Raw genomic sequence first — 19,104 nt, forward strand, 5'->3', positions numbered from 1 at the left:
CGCCGGGATGGTCCTGTTCCTGACTTCCTTACCCCTGCTCTGCTCCAGCCCGCTGTGGCCTGTTTCTGATACAGTGCTTCCCTCTGTTACCCCCGGGCTCTACCCAGTCTCTGCACTCAACTTCCCATCAGTGGTGGGCACAGTCGCAGTCCCCGAGGCTCTTGTTTTCCCATGTAGTCTCTGTGACAACCTCTACCCGCCTCCCCTTCTCTGTGACCCCCATCCTCTCCTACACCCCTCCCCTTCTCTGTGATCCCCACCCTCTCCTACACCCCTCCCCTTCTCTGTGACCCCCATCCTCTCCTACACCCCTCCTCTTCTCTGTGATCCCCACCCTCCCCTACACCCCCTCCACTTCCCTGTCACCCCCACCCTTTCCTACACCCCTCCCCTTCTCTGTGATCCCCATCCTCTCCTACACCCCTCCCGTTCTCTGTGATCCCCGCCCTCCCCTACACCCCTCCCCTTCTCCCCTTCTCTGTGACCCCATCCTCTCCACCCCTCCCCTTCTCTGTGACCCCACCCTCTCCACCCCTCCCCTTCTCTGTGATCCCACCCTCTCCACCCCTCCCCTTCCTGTGACCCCCACTTTCTCCTACACCCCTCCCCTTCCCTGTGACCCCCACCCTCTCCTACACCCCTCCCTTCTCTGTGACCCATCCTCTCCACCCCTCCCCTTCTCTGTGACCCCACCCTCTCCACCCCTCCCCTTCTCTGTGATCCCACCCTCTCCACCCCTCCCCTTCTCTGTGATCCCCATCCTCTCCTACACCCCTCCCCTCTCTGTGACCCCATCCTCTCCTACACCCCTCTCCTTCTCTGTGATCCCCACCCTCCTCTACACCCCTCCCCTACTCTGTGATCCCCACCCTCCTCTACACCCCTCCCCCTCTCTGTGACCCCCACCCTCTCCTACACCCCTCCCCTTCTCTGTGACCCCCACCCTCTCCTAAACCCCTCCCCTTCTCTGTGACCCCCACCCTCTCCTGCACCCCTCCCTTCTCTGTGACCCCCACCCTCTCCTACACCGCTCCCCTTTTCTTTGATCCCTTACACCCTCCCTATCTCCGTGACCCCCTTTCTCCCCTACACCCCTCCATGTCTCTATGACTCCTTCAGCCCCAACGTCCCTACCCATCTCCGTAAACATCTCTGGGTCTTTCAGTTTCAGAATCAAGTTTGTTATTGACGTAAGTGAAAAACTGTGGTTTTTCACTGTGCACTGCATCAGACTTGGTCTAAATTGCAATTAGAATCCATAAAAGAATACAGAGTGGAAAAAGAGAACAAATCAGTGAGCTGGTGCTCATGGGCCACTCAGAAATCTGATGGCAGAGGGAAGAGCCTGTTCCTGAATCACTGAGAGTGGGTCTTCAGGCTCCTGTACCTCCTCCCTGATGGCAGTACAAGAAGTGCACATCCTGGGTGGCGAGGGTGATGTGGGACACTGCCTTCGTGAGGCATCACATTTCCGAATCGCCTGTCGCAGTCAGCGACAAGAACATGGTGGACCCCTACAGCCTCACCGCGTGCTTCAGGCCCACCCTGGTGGCAGTGCCCAAGGGCCAGGAACCCGTCTCATGCCAGGTGGTGAAGGCCATCATCATCCACCACAACCTCATCTCCCCACCCCCCCACGAGGAGCGAGTGAGAGGGCCGGTCACTGGTGAGTCAGAGGGCTCGCAGACCGGAGGCCGGGACCAGCCGATCCAGTGGTCCCACGCCTGCCACGGTTATCGGCAAACTGATGGTCCTCCGGACTTAAGGGGTAGCCATGGGCATCCCCGTGGACCCCAGCTCTGCCTGCCTGTTCGTTGGCTGTATAGAATAGTTCATGTTTCAATCCTTCCCCGCATTGCTCCCCAGCTCTTACTCCGCTGCTTCATGCACCCATGCTGAGCTCGTCAACTTTATCAACTTTGCCTCTGACTAGCACCCTGCCCTTAAATTCACTTGGACCATTTCTGACAGCTTCCTCCCCTTTCTCGATCTCTCTGTCGTCTCCATTTCTGGAAACGGGCTGTTGACCGACATCTTTCATAAACCTGCCAATTCCCGTAGTTATCCTGACTATACCTCTTCACTCCTCTCTCCTGTAAAAATGCCAGTCCCTTTTCTCAGTTTCTGTGTCCCCACGGCATCTGTTCCCAGAATGTGGTTTTCCTTTCTTTCAATAAAAGGGAGATCTATGACTCCTCTGGCTCTTACACCCCTCCCAGTCCCTGTAACCCCATCTACAGTTCTGCATTTCTTTATTGCCCCTACGGCCCCTGCACTGCTCCCTCACCTACACCTCTCTCCATCTCTGTGCTCCCTGATTGGGGGGTGGGTGTAAAATCGGTGTCCCCCCTCCTTCAAAGTACAGGCTCGCCCTTCCTCCACCATTGATGCTGCCCTCACCCGCATCTCCTCCATTTCCCGAACATCCGCGCTCACCCCTTCTTCCTGCCACCTCAACAGTGAGAGAGTTCCTGTTGTCCTAACCATCAGCCTCCGCAACTTTCGCCATCTCCAAAGGGATCCATATTTTTAACTCCCCTCTCTCCGCTTTCCACAGGGATCGCAATTCCCTTGGCCATCCGTCCCTCCCGGCACTTAACCCCGCAAGCAGCCAAAGTGCCCATTCACCTCCTCCATTCAGGGCTCCAAACAGCCCTTCCAGGTGAGGCAAAACTTCACCTCTGAATCTGCTGGGGTCGTCCATTGTGTCCGGTGCTCCCGATGTGGCCTCCTCTACACTGGCCAGACCCATCATAAATTGGGGGACTGCCTCGTCGCTCCTTCCACCAAAAATGTAACTTTCCGGTACCCAAACATTTTAATTCCATTCCCATTTTGACATGTCGGTCCATGGCCTCCTCATGTGCCACGATGAGGCCACCCTCAGGGTGGAGGAGCAACACCTTGTATTCCATCTGGGTAGCCTCCAACCCGAAGGCAGGAATATGGATTCTCCTTCTGGTAAAAATACTTTTTCCCCCCCTCCCCCTTCTATTCCCCACTCTGGCCCCTTACCTCTTCTCACCTGCCTATCACCTCCCCCTGGAGAGTCCCCTCCTCCTTCCCTTTCTCCTATGATCTGCTCTCCTCTCCTGCCAGATTCCTTCCTCTCCAGCCCCTTACCTTTCCTACTCAGCTGGCTTCACCTATCGCATTCTAGTTTGCCTCCTCCCCCCACCCCACCATTTTATTCAGGTGTCTTCCCCTTCCTTTCCAATCCTGAAGAAGGGTCTTGGCTCGACAGTGAGGAGCTGCTCATTTAACTCGCAGCTGTACAGAGCCTTCTCCCCCCATTTGTGACATTTACTGGGAGTGTTGCAGGGAGGGGCCCAAAGCAAGGTTGGAGATCCCTGCCACCCACCCCACAATCTCTTTGACCCTCTACCATCAGGGAGGAGGTACAGGAGCATCAGGATGAGGCCTGCCAGACTGGGTAACAGCTTCTTCCTTCAAGCTGTGAGACTAATGAATACTCTGCCACCAACAAGGTCTCGTCACCAGGGCAGCGAGCTGTTTACTGTTTACCTGTGCTGTGCTCCTCGTGAATTATAAAATTATATTTTATTCACTTATCTATGGTAATATTTTGGTTTATGTGCTATGTGGGTGCACTATGGTCCAAAGGAACATTGTTTGGTTGTGTATACAGTGCCATGCAAAAGTTTGGGCACCCCTGGTCAAAATTTCTGTTACTGTAATTAGCTAAGTGAGTAAAAGATGAACTGATTTCCAAAAGGCATAAAGTTAAAGATGACACTTTTCTTTAATATTTTAAGCAAGAAACCTTTTTTATTTCCATCTTTTACATTTTCAAAGTAACAAAAAAGGAAAAGGGCCTGAAGCAAAAGTTTGGGCACCCTGCATGGCAGCACTTAGAAACACCCCTTTTGGCAAGTATCACTGCTTGTAAACGCTTTAGTAGCCAGCTAAGAGTCCTTCAATTTTTGTCTGGGGGATTTTCACCCATTCTTCCTTGCAAAAGGCTTCTAGTTCTGTGAGATTCATGGGCCTTCTTGCATGCACTGCTCTTTTGAGGTCCATCCACAGATTCTCGATGATGTTTGGGTCAGGGGACTATGAGGGCCTTGGCAAAACCTTCAGCTTGCGCCTCTTGAGGTAGTCCATTGTGGATCTGGAGGTGTATTTAGGATCATTATCCTGTTGTAGAAGCCATCCTCTTTTCATCTTTGGCTTTTTCACAGATGGTGTGATGTTTGCTTCCAGAATTTGCTGGTATTTAATTGAGTTCATTCTTCCCTCTACCAGTGAAATGTTCCCCGTACCACTGGCTGCAACACAAACCCAAAACATGATCGATCCACTCCTGTGCTTAACAGTTGGAGAGGGGTTCTTTTCATGAAATTCTGCACCTTTTTTTCTCCAAACATACCTTTAATCATTGCAGCTAAAAAGTTCTATTTTAATTTCATCAGTCCACAGGACTTGTTTCCAAAATGCATCAGGCTCGTTTAGATGTTCCTTTGAACCTTTTGAATAGAACTCACTTTACACCGCATGTTGTCGGAGCAGTGCTGCCAGAATTGTATTAAGTATAAACAAGAATTGAAAGACTCTTAACTAGCTACAAAAAGCGCTTACAAGTTGTGATACTTGCCAAAGGGGGTGTTACTAAGTACTGCCATGCAGGGTGCCCAAACTTTTGCTTTGGGCCCTTTTCCTTTTTTGTTATTTTGAAACTGTAAAAGATGGAAATAAAAAAGTCTTCTTGCTTAAAATGTTAAAGAAATGTGTCATCGTTAACTTTATGCCTTTTGGAAATCAGTTCACCTTTTACTTGCTTAGCTATTCACAGTAACAGAAATTTTGACCAGAGGTGCCCAAACTTTTGCGTGCCACTGTATGTACAGTCAGATGACCATAAACTTGGAGAGATTCATTCTGTCAGAGGGAGGTGAATCTTTGGAATTCTCTGCCCCTGAAGGGGTGGAGATGGGATCATTGGAGATGTTTAAGATAAAACTTTAGAAATCTTGAGGAATTGGGGGTGATGTTTGTTCAGATAGGCAAAAGTCAGCCATGGTTATATTGAATGGTGGGGCCAAGTCTCACTGCTAAAGCTGTATGATCCACAGATTCCGGCCTCTCGATCCTGACCTGATTCCCATCAGTCTGCCCTACTGTCAGCTGCCCACAACATGGGCTCCGAAATTCCCTTCCCTCCCTCCCGGTTCATGGGTTAGTTCCATCCTGTGATTAATTCGAGGTGACTCAGGTGGCGTTTTCAGTGTCAGCGTCCGTAGTCCGTATGTAAACTCTCTCTGTCTCTCTCCCCCTCTCACTCCTCCCGCTCTTCCCCCTTCTCTCTCCTTCCTTAATCTCCCCTGTCCCTATCCCCTCCACCTTCACTCCCCCATCCTCTTCCCTCCTGCCTCACCCACTCCCCAACTCCCCATCACCCCACCGCTCCCACTGCACTGACGTCCATTCCTCCCCCCACTTTCCCCTCCCTCTAACCCCGCAACCCACTCTCCGCTCATGGTTCGCCCTCCCTCTCCCCACATGCACCCTCATCCATCTCTAACCCTCCCTCCTTCACCCACTACCACATACTCCCTATTCCCCTCACCACGCCCTTCCTTTTTCCTTCCACTCTCCCTACCCTCCACCCTGCTACCTTCCCCTCTCCCCTTCCCTTCTCTCCTACCTTCCCTGTCTCACCACCTTACCCCTCACATCCCTTGTCTCTCCTGCCCCTCCCTGTGAAGACCACGAGCAGGTGGGCAGTGTGGGACATGTGGAGATGCTGCACAGGTCGAACTTGTTGGCCATCGTTGGAGGGGGCACCAACCCCAAATTTTCTGAGATCTCAGGTACGTACGTGTCAGACTCAGGGTGAGTCTCTGTCTCCACACTGTCCCATCACACACTCCCGGGGTCAGACAGAGTGAAGCTCCCTCCACACCGTCCCATCACACACTCCCGGAGTCAGACATAGAGTGAGTCTCTGTCTCCACACCGTCCCATCACACGCTCCTGGGGTAGACACAGAGTGAAACTCCCTCCACACCGTCCCATCACACACTCCTGGGGTCAGACACAGAGTGAAGCTCCCTCCACACTGTCCCATCACACACTCCGGGGGTCAGACACAGAGTGAAGCTCCCTCCACACCATCCCATCACACACTCCCGGGATAACTCCCTCTCCCTGTTTCTCCCCCCTCCCCAGTGCTGGTGTGGGACGATGCCCGAGAAGCGAAGGACTCGAGGGAGAAGCTGGTGTTGGAATTCACGTTCACGAAGCCAGTGCTTGCCATCCGCCTGCGTCACGACAAGTAAGGACCATGTGCGTGTGGCTCTGTGCCGTGCTGAGTCACCCCCCCCCCCCCCCCCCCCCGGGCTGACAGAGTCCCGTGCAGCAACTCCCTTTCCGGGACTCTTCTTCCGATCCAGGGGCTGATGGGACGTCATGTCCCATTGTGTCTTCCGACACTCGCTACTCATCCCCTCTCCGTCCGTGCCGCCCCTCCCGCAGCATGGAACTCTCTCACAACTTGCCCTCTAACCTTCCCTCCTGTGCTTCCCTCCCCCCACCCCTCCAGGATCATCGTTATCCTCAGCCACAGGATCTACGTGTATACGTTCCCCGACAACCCCACCAAGCTCTTCGAGTTCGACACCCGCGACAACCCCAGAGGTAAGCGGCTGCCCGTCTTTAACCGGTGACCGTGCTCTTGTGCCGAGAGACTCACCTCCTCGCCCCCACAACCACCCCAGCCCTCTCCACCTTTGCACAGCAGGTCAGGAATGCAATGTAAGACTGCACTTCGACCACAGGCCCGTCAGACTTGGGTACAGAATTTGGCCATTTGGCCCATCGAGTCTGCTTCACCATTCCATCATGGCTGATTTATTTTCCATCTCAACCCCATTCTCCTGCCTTCTCCTTTGATGCCCTCACTAATTCAGTGAGAATTCACATACCGGGAGAATGGGGTTGAGAACCATGATGGGTGGACTAGACTCAATGGGCTGAATGGCCTCATTCTGCTTCTCTGCCTTGTGGTCTAAGGGAGAAGATGGCCCAGCCAGATGGTAGAGTCCTTTAATGATGGACGCTGCCTTTTTGAGGTAGTGCCTCTTGTAGATGTTACCGATGGTGGGGATGGAGGGTGCCTGTGATGTCCACGATTGTTGCTTTCCTGCGAATCGGTATTGCCATCTAGTTGGGACGCTTTCAACTGGACACCCAGAGTTGTTTGTGAAAGCATTTGGTGATTTTTTGTTTACAAGGAAGAACACGACTTACATCATCCACTCTATTGCAAAGTGTTGCTGTACTGAGGTCGTGATTAGGGTTGTGTCGGTCTATCCAAGAGCCAAGTGCTTGAAGGCAAGTAGCTGTCCCTCAGCATGGTGGTGTGGGTCTTGCGACTCCTGTCGAGCTGCCGCCTTGCGCTCCAGAGACCCGGTCCTTGTGCACTCTGCGTGGAATTTGCACGATGTCCCTGGGTTTCCAGTGGGAAACGCACAGAAGCAGACCCTTGGGCCCAGTTTGTACTCGACAGCCGAGGTGCCCTTCCGAGCCAGTCTCACCTGCCTGCATTAGCCTGATATCGAAATGTTTCCTTTCCATGTACCAGCCAAGTATCTTCTCACCATTGTAAATGTATCACCCTCACCTCCTCACCCCCTCACCTCCTCACCCCCTCACCTCCTCACCCCCTCACCTCCTCACCTCCTCACCCCCTCACCTCCTCACCCCCTCACCTCCTCACCTCCTCACCTCCTCACCTCCTCACCTCCTCACCCCCTCACCCCCTCACCTCCTCACCCCCTCACCCCCTCACCCCCAGCTCCTCACCCTCTACTCCCCTCACCCTTGACCCCCCCCACCATCTAACCCCCTCACCCTTGACCCCCCCCACCCTCTAACCCCCCTTATTTCCTGACTGGGTTTTCACCCCCCCCCCACCCCGCAGCCACTGTCAAAGCTCTGCTTTGGGATTGATGAGGGAGGGAGCTGTTTTTGGCACAGTCCTGTCAACATTCCCGCGAATATTTTTTACAGCAGCTCAGACCCACCGTTACTCTGAGCAGAAATTTTCCCACGGCCTGCACACTTTACGTTATCTGAAAGAGAGTTCCGCTGCGTGCCGACAAAGGCTACTATCCATGCGCAGGATCATTTCAGTCCCTGCATCCACTCAGCTAAGTGGGACTAGAAATCACTGTAAAAGTGGCTATTTGACTGCAGGAGGCATCACACCAGCACATGTTCCTTCCCGTCCTGCTCTGCTTTAAGTGTGTTAACAGAGAGCATTTATTTTGGGGGTGAGGTTCATTACCCCGAGCCCTCCCACCAGACGTCCCCTCCGGCCCCAGACTGTGGACAAGGGTGCTGCTGGGTACGTGGAAGCTCATTTGTGGGGATGGTCGGGGGTGGGTGTCCCCTGCAAGCGTGGTCACTGCTTCTCTGTCTGCAGGTCTATGTGACCTTTGTCCCAGTATTGAGAAACAGCTCCTCGTCTTCCCCGGGCACAAGTGTGGCAGCCTGCAGCTCGTGGTGAGTGAAACCTCCCCCCCCACACACATCACCCGCCCCTCACTCGCGTTCCCCACATGCATGACCCTCGAATGCTTTGCTACATGCGAACCCTTGCACACGTCTCCCCCCCCCCCCAACCCTGCTGTTCCGTGGTGGGGCAGGCCCCGTCCCTTCCCTTGCCCTCACCACACCGCCCCACCCCTGCCTTCCCTCAAGGGGGCCGAATCTTCGCCCCAACGCTCCTTCAAGCTCAAGACTCCTGCCGCTGTGTTTGGGGCGGTGGGGTTGGGGCTGGTGTTGCAGACGTGTGGGGAGTCCCACCTACTTGTTCAGCAGCCCCGTCTCTCTTCCCTGCACTCACTGTGGCCAGTACTGTGTGATGAGGCCATTCAGCCAATCCCATCCTGACTACCCCACCACCACCCTCCCACCAACTCTCTCCACTCCAAATCTCCAATGACCTCAGACACATCCCTCCCAAAGGAGTGGGAATGCCAGGGAGCTACCTTTGGCTTCTCCGGAATGGCACTCCCTTCTGTTTCTGGGCTCTCTCGCTTCGCTTTCATCTATCCCTCCTCCCAACCCAGAATCGCCCTCTTTCCCTCTTCCCCCCCCCCAATTGCAGAGGCACCACCCCCTCTATCGACCACTCCTCGGCGATGGGAGACTCGATCAATCCCAACAATCAGACACAGCTCCTCGTCCTGCCTCGATCAGCCAACCTCTCTATCCCTAGCATGATCTCCTCAGAGGACCCCTGGCACCTTCTCGCTGGGACCTCTCCCTCTCCGCCGCCCCCCTCCCTCCCAGACTGCAGACTGAAGGCCCCCTGTCCCCACAGGACCTGTCCAACACCAAGCCTGGCACTTCGTCGGCGCCATTCACCATCAACGCCCACCAGAGCGAGATCGCCTGCGTCGCCCTCAACCAACAGGGCAGTGTCGTCGCCTCCGCCTCCAGGAAGGTAAAGGATGTGGGGGTGGGGTTTATCACCGGAGTTTCCAGCAACTCCAACCTCGTCAGCCGGACTTTCTACACGTAATACTGAGAGAGAGACAGACACACACAATGCTCAGTATCCAGAGCTGTGCTAGCTCACATAAATGTTCCTCTCCCTCTTCCATTGCCTCCCTCCCTCGCACTGTGAGCTCCTTCTTCACAGCCTCCCTCTCTCACAGTCTCTCCTTCTCCCCCTTCCGCTAGCCCCTCCCCCAGCCCTGCCCCCTCTCTCCCTCTCCCACTCCCTCGCTTTCCCCTTCCCCCTCCCCTCCCCCTGCCCCTGACATACAAACTTATAATATTACAGTTGCATATGAGTGTGCTGGAACATTTATATCGGTGTGGACATGCTAATGAAGGAATATGCACATAGAAACACACACACAATCACGCAGGTGCACACACTATAATCATGACATAGGAGAGATTTCTGTGGGATGGTAAAGTGTGACTTTCTGACCCTGACACCCCCTTGTCTGCAGGGCACCCTCATCCGCCTCTTCGACACACAGACCAAGGAGAAGCTGGTGGAGCTTCGGAGAGGAACGGATCCCGCCACACTTTACTGGTGAGAGTGCACCTGGGGTGCAGTAGCTGACTCCCCCAGGGTCAGACACAGAGTGAAACTCCCTCCACACCGTCCCATCACACACTCCCGGGGTCAGACACAGAGTGAAGCTCCCTCCACACCGTCCCATCACACATTCCCGGGGTGAGACACAGATTGAAGCTCCCTCCACACCGTCCCATCACACACTCCCGGGGTCAGACACAGAGTGAAGCTCCCTCTACACCGTCCCATCAAACACTCCCGGGGTCAGACACAGTGTGAGATTCCTGCCAGTTCGTCTCATCACCCACTCCCAGGGTCAGACACAGAGTGAAGCTCCTTCAATTCGTCTCAGCGCACACTCTAAAGGCAGGATTCATGATCCCAAGTTGTACATTTTTGGAAGCCAATATTAAATCAAGGATTCCCATAAAAACTGTGTGCCAGGGAGAGTAAATCGTGAGGGTGGGGGGCCCCAAGAGAGTGAGTGAAAACTTGGGAATAGATGTGAAGGGAGAGGATATATACTGAGGTGTAGGGTTATGGAGACACTGTGAGGAGCATTGTGGTGGGGTTAACACACTGATTAGGGAGCAAAGGGGTAGTTGGGTTCCCTTCCAAGGGAGCTTGGGCATGTGTGGTGCGACCCTGGTGTTAACCTCCCCATCTCTGTTTCTCTCCTGCCCCACCTCCTGGGTCCTGTCGCACAGCATTAACTTCAGCCATGACTCCTCCTTCCTTTGTGCCTCCAGTGACAAGGGCACCGTGCATATCTTCGCCCTCAAGGACACCCGGCTAAATCGTCGCTCAGCGTGAGTTCAGCCACCCTTGCCTTGTGGTGTGGGTTTTTATATTGGCAGGGAGGGAGGGAGGAAGGAATTGACTGTTGCTGCATCCACTCATGGTGGGCACTGCAAATGGCCGCCAGTCTGGCCAGTAGACAACTTATGGTAGGCAGTTACTTGAAGTGGCCGCCAATTGTCCTCATGACTACTTCATGCTGGATGGACTTTTCGGTTTCCAATCTAGGGTGTGTTTATGTTGAATGGATACTGCATATGGCCACCAGTGTGTGTAATTACTGACTGACGGTGAGTGGACACTGCATATGGCCGCCAGTGTGTCCAATTACCTGCTGACGGTGAGTGGACACTGCATATGGCCGCCAGTGTGTCCGATTACCTGCTGACGGTGAGTGGACACTGTATACGGCTGCCAGCGTGTCCGATTACCTGCTGACGGTGAGTGGACACTGCATATGGCCGCCAGTGTGTCCGATTACCTGCTGATGGTGAGTGGACACTGCATATGGCCGCCAGTGTGTCCGATTACCCGCTGATGGTGAGTGGACACTGCATATGGCCGCCAGTCTATTTTGTCACCTGCTGACGGACACAGTCGGCACCTGCTGGCAGTTCTTGTGTGTGAAACGGGAGAGGAGCTAACATTTTTTTTCCTGGTATTCTCTGTTGGCAGGTTGGCACGGGTGGGCAAGGTAGGGCCTGTGATTGGACAGTACGTGGACTCCCAGTGGAGCCTGGCCAGTTTCACTGTGCCAGCAGAGTGTGCCTGTATCTGTGCCTTTGGCAGGAACAGCTCCAAGAATGTCAACTCTGTCATTGGTGCGTGTCCAGGTATTTGGGGGGGGGGGAGGAATGAGGGAACTGTCTGATTAGTTGGGGGGGGGGGTTCACAGGGATAACCAGTAAATGATGGCGCTCCCTCCTCACTGCCCATCCTGCGGTGTGGCGCTCCCTCCTCGCCACCCCTCCCACGGCGTGGCGCTCCCTCCTCGCCACCCCTCCCGCGGCGTGGCGCTCCCTCCTCGCTACCTCTTCCGCAGTGCAGCATTCCATATGCAGATCAAATCTAATTCCTCCTCCATCTCCCTCCTTCCCCCCCACCCCTTCCCCAACACCCTAGCCATCTGCGTGGACGGGACATTCCACAAATATGTCTTCACCCCAGATGGAAACTGCAACCGCGAGGCTTTCGACGTCTACTTGGACATCTGCGACGACGACGATTTCTGAATGCTGTGCACCCCCCCCAAGGCTCGAGCAGCCACACCTTCCGACGGGATGGGCGTGATGGCTCCTTTGGCTGAATTGTTAAGCACCTCTGTGCCAACCATGAGGACATCAAGCACAGTGTGACTGTGTGTCTGAACTAACTTTTGGTTCAAATAAGCAAATATTTATACTCTTCTGAAATCTTATCTCAAAGTTCAAAGTAAATTTATTATCAAAGTATACATACAGAATGCCAGCATCTGCCTGCAAATGTGGAGTTACAGACGCTTGCGTACTAAGAGCAGCACTGGATTCTCACACTGTACAAACCCAGAGATTGAGGATTAGCAGGGCGTCCTTCCTTCCTGATGTCAGTATTTGAAGTTTTACTCCGTGTCTACCCCCAGGAGTGTGTGATGGGATGGTGTGGAGGGAGTTTCATTCTTTTTCTTCCTTTCTCTCTCTCGCACTCTATCGTTATCTCTCTATCTCTTCTCCCCTCCCCATCTCGCTTGCTGGCTCTCCATCTTCCCCCTTTCTCCCTCATCCCTCTCATTCTGTCTGGTTCACTCTTCCCCTGTCTTTGCTTCTCACTTTCTCACTTTCTCTTTCTTTTGAAGGCAATCTTCCCTCATGCCCCTCCCTGTTGATACTCAGAGAGCAGGAACCTGCTGTTCGATACATGCCCACTTGCTGTTTGTGAGGAATTGTTGGGGCATCCGAGAGATCTACACACACAAGCAGCACATAGGAGCACTGGTCTGGAGCACAGGTCGCTCCCACAAATGGCAGACAGGCCGTCTGATCTGGGGGGCTTTGGTTTTTTTTGATTTTATTCTCAATGGCACCATGTTACAAAGCTCCCAATCTCCTTCGGCCACAACAGTGTACCATCCCCAAGCTTGTAGATGGGAGTTCGAGCAGGATTTGGCCGCACAGCCTGTGTGTACAGGGAGTAACAGCTTTGTGGAGCCAGTGTTGAGAATAGTCGAGTTGGGGGGAGGGGGGTGGTCAAACATCAATTTTAATTCACCGTTTCCTGTACATTTGCCCGAATATCCATTGTGTCCGACGATGACGGGAAACCTGTGCTGGAGAGTTTTTAAAGAGGAAAAGCCATCGCACTGGGACAGTTCCACTCTCTCGACCTCAGAAGTCGGGGTCCAGTGGTTCGAACGAGAGTCACAATCTGAGGTCTTCCTTGGTTGCAGTGGATGACCATGATGGCTCCTGTGCCTTGTCAGGCCGTTCGCCCTCCATGGAGCGTTGCAGAACCGCCTTCCTGGCTGTCGGATTTCTCTGTAGATCTCATCAGCACCCCCCCCCCCCCCCCCCACAGTCTGCTGGAGCTGACTTTACATGCTAGGACAGGCATATCCCTATTTTACCCAAGTATGAGGCCGCTGGCTACCTTCAGCTGGTTCAGCCCACCTGTCGAAGCGGTGTACCAGGGTGTGGCCACTGTCACATGCAAACAGCTACTTGGAGCCACAGGTGAGAGCTGAGGTGAGGGTACCAACACTGAGTGAGCTGCCTCGGAATGGACACGATAAAGCCCCTCACCAAGGTACATGTACAGCGTTAGGAATTTGCTGTGATGTGGTGACGTGCACCAAAAATCAATATTCCACAATTATAGTTTAAAAAAAACTTGTATAAAATATAAACTTAGAGGGTTATAGTATGAAATGGAATGAGTATGTGTAAAGCAACACTTTCAGTACGCTGGATGAACTCAGCAGGTCGGGCAGCATCAGTTAGAAACGATGAGTCGACGTTTCGGGCCGGAACCCTTCGTCAGGACTGAAGAATGAAAGATGGGGAAGGATTTGGCTGAAGCTACAAGCATTCTTCAAATCCTTCCCCATCTTTCATTCTTCAGTCCTGACGAAGGGTTCCGGCCCGAAACGTCGACTCATCGTTTCTAACTGATGCTGCCCGACCTGCTGAGTTCATCCAGTGTACTGAAAGTATGTGTAAATACAAAAATATCAGCATGTATTTACAATGTCAACAGCATTGGGTTGAAGTGAAGGTGTTAATAGATAGATGTGAGTGGGAGGAGCTAACTGGGGAGGTTGATCAGGTGGCGGAGAGGGGGTTGGGAGAAAGTTTTAAGATAGTATGAAGGATTTTGTTTTGTTAGCACTACTGTAGTGTTTTCCAGAGGGAGCTTTTGGGGGAAAAAAGGTAGTTTGCAGCTAGGATAGTGTCCCTATTTGATTTTTTCCCATCCGTTTCTTTGTTCTGGACACACACACATGCGCCATATAGCTCTTCCCAGAAAGGAGTTTTTGGAAAAAGTAGTTTGCAGGGTGGGCAATAATTTATCCTGCCCGTTTCTTTGTTCTGGATACATCCAATTCCTGTAGCACTTTTCAGTAGAGAGCTTTTGGGGAGATAAAAAGGCAGTTCACAGGCTGGACACTAATTTTCCTGGCCTGCTTCCTTGAGCTGGATGTGCACAGTGATGGTAGTCTGCAGCCAATGACTGATTGCGGTCTGTTAGTCAGGAAGACAAGGATACAGTTGCAGAGGGAGGTGTTGACTCCCAGGGTCCAGTTAACTTGGAATTACAATATTGAAGGCAGAGCTGTAGTCAGCCATCAGCAGTCTGACTTCAAGTGTCTTTTCTATCCGGAGGCCTCCAGAGATGAGGGCAGGGCAAAGGGGGGGATGGCGTCTCTGTAGACCTGTTTCAGCGGAAGGCAAATTGCAATTGGTGAAGACTGTCAAGAATGAGCTGCCATATATTAATTTAAATTAAAGATAAACATCTACAGCACAGTGCAAACGTCTCGGGCACGTGTATCTAGCGAGGGTGTCTGAGACTTTCGCACAGCACTGTAGTAATTTTATGTATTGCGCTGTCCTGCTGCCACAAAAAAAGACACAATTTCATGATATATGGGAGTGATGATAAACCTTCTCTGATACTGGTCTCTATTGTGGACCAAGAGTGGGGAGTGGGCAGGCAGGGAGAGGGGAATCATGTTTGGGAGAGGGGTGAGGAAGTGGGAAATTCTGTAATGATCAATAGACCAATTGCTTGGAAGCAAATTACCTTGCCTGGTGTCTCAGGGCTGGGTGTGTCTGCACCCTGCCCACGCCACTCTTTCTCTGCCACCAGTCCCACACCCCTGACGCGGTGCACCACCTTCGCCATTCCCTACAACCTTGGCTCCCAGCAGATGTACAAACTTGCTCTCCGCTCCACGTTGACAAATACAGTACTGAGCAAAAATCTAAAGCCATGCCAGTGAAAAGCGATATATGAACAAAGAGTGATAATCAAGCAAAGTATAAATAATAAATAATACTGAGAACAGGAGTCCTTGTAAGTCGGTCCACAGGTTGTGGAATCGGTTCAGTGTTGGGGTGAGTGAAGTGATCCACGCTGGTTCAGGAGCCTGATGGTTGAGGGGTAATAACTGTTCCTGAACCTGGTGGTGTGAGACCTGAGGCTCCTGTACCTCCTTCCCGATGGCAGCAGTGAGAAGAGAGCATGGCCTGGGTGGTGGGGTTCTTGATGATGGATGCTGCTTTCTTGAGGTGAGGTGAGTGAAGTTGTCCACACTGTACTCCTGCTGTAAAGTTAACAAATTTCACGACATATTCTGCTGATATTAAATCTGATTATGATTATTATTTGGGTTAAGTTTAATGAGGTAGTGTGATAGGTTCATTTATGGGATGATTCTCATAAACCTGCTCTGGACCCTCTCCAATGTCAGCACATCTTTCCTTAGATAAGGAACCCAAATCTGCTCACAAATCTCAAGGTGCCTATTTGCATTTTTGAAAAGCATTAGGCTTTTCGATATCATTTGAGGGAGGTCGATTAGGGAGAGTGTTTGCTGTCAGTAGATTGTTTGTTCTACACTCCGGTCAGTAGGGGCTGGTAATGAGAGCGAGAGGCAGCTGCAGAGAGAGAAACCGGGAGAACTCGAGAGATCGACGAGTTAGAAACGGCGCCGATTGTCGGTGAAGTGACTGAATTTCAATTTCAGTGAGAAACTGTGAACTTCCATTTAACTTTGAGAGTCAATTCAAATTTAAGTTGGAGCGACAAGGTCAGAACGAGTCCCCGAGTGAGTCACAGTGGGCTCACTTTCAAAAACCCTTTACCTCACGTTCTCGATACTTATTCATTCATTTTTCTTTTTGTATTCACACAGCTTGTTGTCTTTTACATATTCAACTCCTAAAGCTATAAGAGACGCAGACCCAGTTGACGCTTTTTACCCGCCAGATCAACCTTCGCCCCTTCCCTCTCCCTCTCTCCGCTCGTTAATCACTGGCAACGTCCCCAGATCGCCGACTGGCGGCGGGGTTCAGTTGGTAATTATCAAAGGCTGTGTCAGTGCCGACGGATTCCAGAAAAAGGCCACTCGTCCCGGAACAAGGGGGTGGGGGGAGAGAGAGGATGTGTTGTACTCCACACCACTTCTCTACTCTCCTCCCTCTCCAACGGCCCTCCCTGCCTCTGTAACAGCCCCTCCACATCTCTGTGACCCTCCATCTGGTCCCAATATCTCTCCTTTCTGAAACTCCCCCTTCCCCATCTCTATGACCCCTCCCTGTGTCTCCATCACCCTTCCCCGTCTCTTTAAGACCCACCAGCAGGAGACCGACACCCCTCACTGTCTGTCTCTATAACCTCCATCTTTCCCTCTCCCTGTCTGAGGTAAGCCCTTTCTCTTTCACTTTCTTTCTGTCAAAGGAAGCTTCACTCTCCTCACACCCCTCCCCCGGGTAAGAAATGACAGCTGAGGGGTGGGGAGTAGGTTGTAGCTGATTAATCCTGTTCTGCTGTTGAGAACCGGCGTGACTGGATATCACCTGTGGAACGTTGCTGCTGTCTGCCTGGTGCAGGAATGTCTTCCACCGGTGAGTACACGCCTGGTCGGGTGGTGGGGGGAACCTGGCTCTGGGGGTGTCCCGAGACCCTTGTGTTGGGACCCCCATATCTCACTCTCTCTCTATTCCTCTCTCACTAACTCTTCTCACCCGCTCTCCTTTCTCTCCCTCTCCTTTCTCTCCCTCTCCCTCTCTCACCTCTCCCTCTCTCACCTCTCCCTCTCTCACCTCTCCCTCTCTCACCTCTCGCTCCCTCACCTCTCCCTCCCTCACCTCTCCCTCCCTCACCTCTCCCTCTCTCTCTCACCTCTCTCCCTCTCTCACCTCTCTCCCTCTCTCACCTCTCTCCCTCTCTCACCTCTCTCCCTCTCTCACCTCTCCCTCTCTCACCTCTCTCACCTCTCCCTCCCTCTCTCACCTCACCTCTCCCCCTCTCTCTCCCCCTCTCTCTCCCCCTCTCTCTCCCCCTCTCTCTCCCCCTCTCTCTCCCCCCCTCCCCCCCTCTCTCCCCCCTCTCTCCCCCCTCTCTCCCCCCTCTCTCCCCCCTCTCTCCCCCCTCTCTCCCCCCTCTCTCCCCCCTCTCTCCCCCCTCTCTCCCCCCTCTCTCCCCCCTCTCTCCCCCCTCTCTCCCCCCTCTCTCCCCCCTCTCTCCCCCCTCTCTCCCCCCTCTCTCCCTCTCCCCCTCTCTCTCTCCACCCTCTCCCCGTCTCTCCACTCTCCCTCCGTCTCTCTCTCCCTGTCTCCTCCTCCTTGTCTCCCCACCTGCTTTCCTTGCTCTCCCCATCTCTTTCAATCCTTCTATCCCACTCCCTGCCCTCCCTCTCTCACTACCTCCTCTCTCCCTGTACTCTCTCTCTTGCTCCTTTCTGTCCCTTCTCTCTTTCTCTCTCCCCCCTCTACCCCTCTCCCCTCTTTCCATTTACACTCCTTTCGCTCTCCCTTCCCCTCACCCCACTCTCTTCCCCCTCACCCCACTCTCTTCCCCCTCTCGCCATTGTCATTTGCCCCTCCCCCCAGTTCTGGGAAGAAGGTGACCTTTTCTCCCGTAAACCACAGCACAGACACACCCTTGTTCCAAGAATCTCAGCCAGTCCCTGCCCCCACTCGGCAGTCTGGGAATGTTGCCAGTGATTAACGAGTGGAGGCCGCTCCATCCTCACCATCCAGTGCTGTCCCTTTGGTCAGTCTATTCCCGGCCATTGCTCCCCTTCTCCTGCAGCTCGTCCCACCAAAACCATGCCCATGAAATCCCCTTAGAAATGTTCCCCTCCCAACTTAAACCCCTGCCCTCCAGTTTTGTACTTCCCTTCCCTCGGGGAGAAGACTGTGACTGTCCACCATATCTCAGCCCCTCATGAGGTCGCCCCTCAGCCTCTTTCACTCCAGTTAAAACTGTCCCAACCTGTCCAGCCTCTCCTTATAACTCAATCTCTCCAGTCCCGGGAACATCTTGGTGAACCTTTCCTGCCCCCTCTCCAGCTTAAAGACATCTTCCCTAAAGCTGGGCGATCAGACCTGCCCACAATACTCCAGAGGCTATGGGCTTGCAGCGTTCCCAGATTCCAGAGGAAAGGTGCCAGAATGCCAGCTGATTCCGGGAAATGAGACTCCCCTTCCAGGAATCATCAAGAGTTGGGAAGTGGGTAAAGGGGAGGATACAGAGGGAGAGAGAAATAGGGGAGGGGGAAGGGAGCGACAAAGGGAGGTGAGGATGGAGGGAAGGGAGGTGGGAGAAGGGGTGGGGTTGAGAGAGGGGGTGTATGGAAGCGACTGAACTGGATGTTTGGAAGATGATTTGGGCCCCAGGCTGAATCGGAAAGGTCAGGTACAGGCTGAATCAAGGTGGTGCAGTCCAGGCTATCGAAGATTTAACACTGGACCCGATTGAAAATGTCAGGGTGTCGAGGTCCGAGGTGAGGGATGGGCTGGTTCAGGTCACTGCTCCATGATGTTTACTCGGTTCTGCATTGAACTAAGGGTCTGTGGACAAAGTGCTTGGGGACTTCAGTTCTGAACATCATTTGTTTGTGTTTATTGTTTGCAGGATTTCTGCTTTATTTCTCTTTTTGCTCATTGGGTGTGATGATCTTTTTTAAGGGTTTTATTGGGTATCTTTGTTTTGTGGCTGCTGTAAGGAGACAAATCTCAAGCTTGTATAGCGAGTATACAGTGTCA

At 53.0% G+C, this 19,104-nt stretch overlaps 1 protein-coding gene across 1 annotated transcript; it reads left to right on the forward strand.

The window, feature by feature from the left end:
- Window positions 1-5,674: 5,674 nt before the first annotated feature.
- wdr45 (WD repeat domain 45) lies at window positions 5,675-12,309 on the forward strand. The gene is made up of 9 exons (XM_072250161.1): window positions 5,675-5,831; window positions 6,190-6,295; window positions 6,563-6,657; window positions 8,447-8,526; window positions 9,350-9,472; window positions 9,990-10,075; window positions 10,768-10,869; window positions 11,534-11,679; window positions 11,981-12,309. Exons 1-9 carry the CDS (start codon window positions 5,762-5,764, stop codon window positions 12,088-12,090), a joined length of 918 nt encoding a protein of 305 aa, XP_072106262.1. The 5' UTR covers window positions 5,675-5,761; the 3' UTR covers window positions 12,091-12,309.
- The last annotated feature ends 6,795 nt before the right edge of the window (window positions 12,310-19,104 follow it).

The sequence above is a fragment of the Mobula birostris genome, unplaced genomic scaffold, assembly GCF_030028105.1.
Source record: "Mobula birostris isolate sMobBir1 unplaced genomic scaffold, sMobBir1.hap1 scaffold_1854, whole genome shotgun sequence".
Taxonomy (NCBI): domain Eukaryota; kingdom Metazoa; phylum Chordata; class Chondrichthyes; order Myliobatiformes; family Myliobatidae; genus Mobula; species Mobula birostris.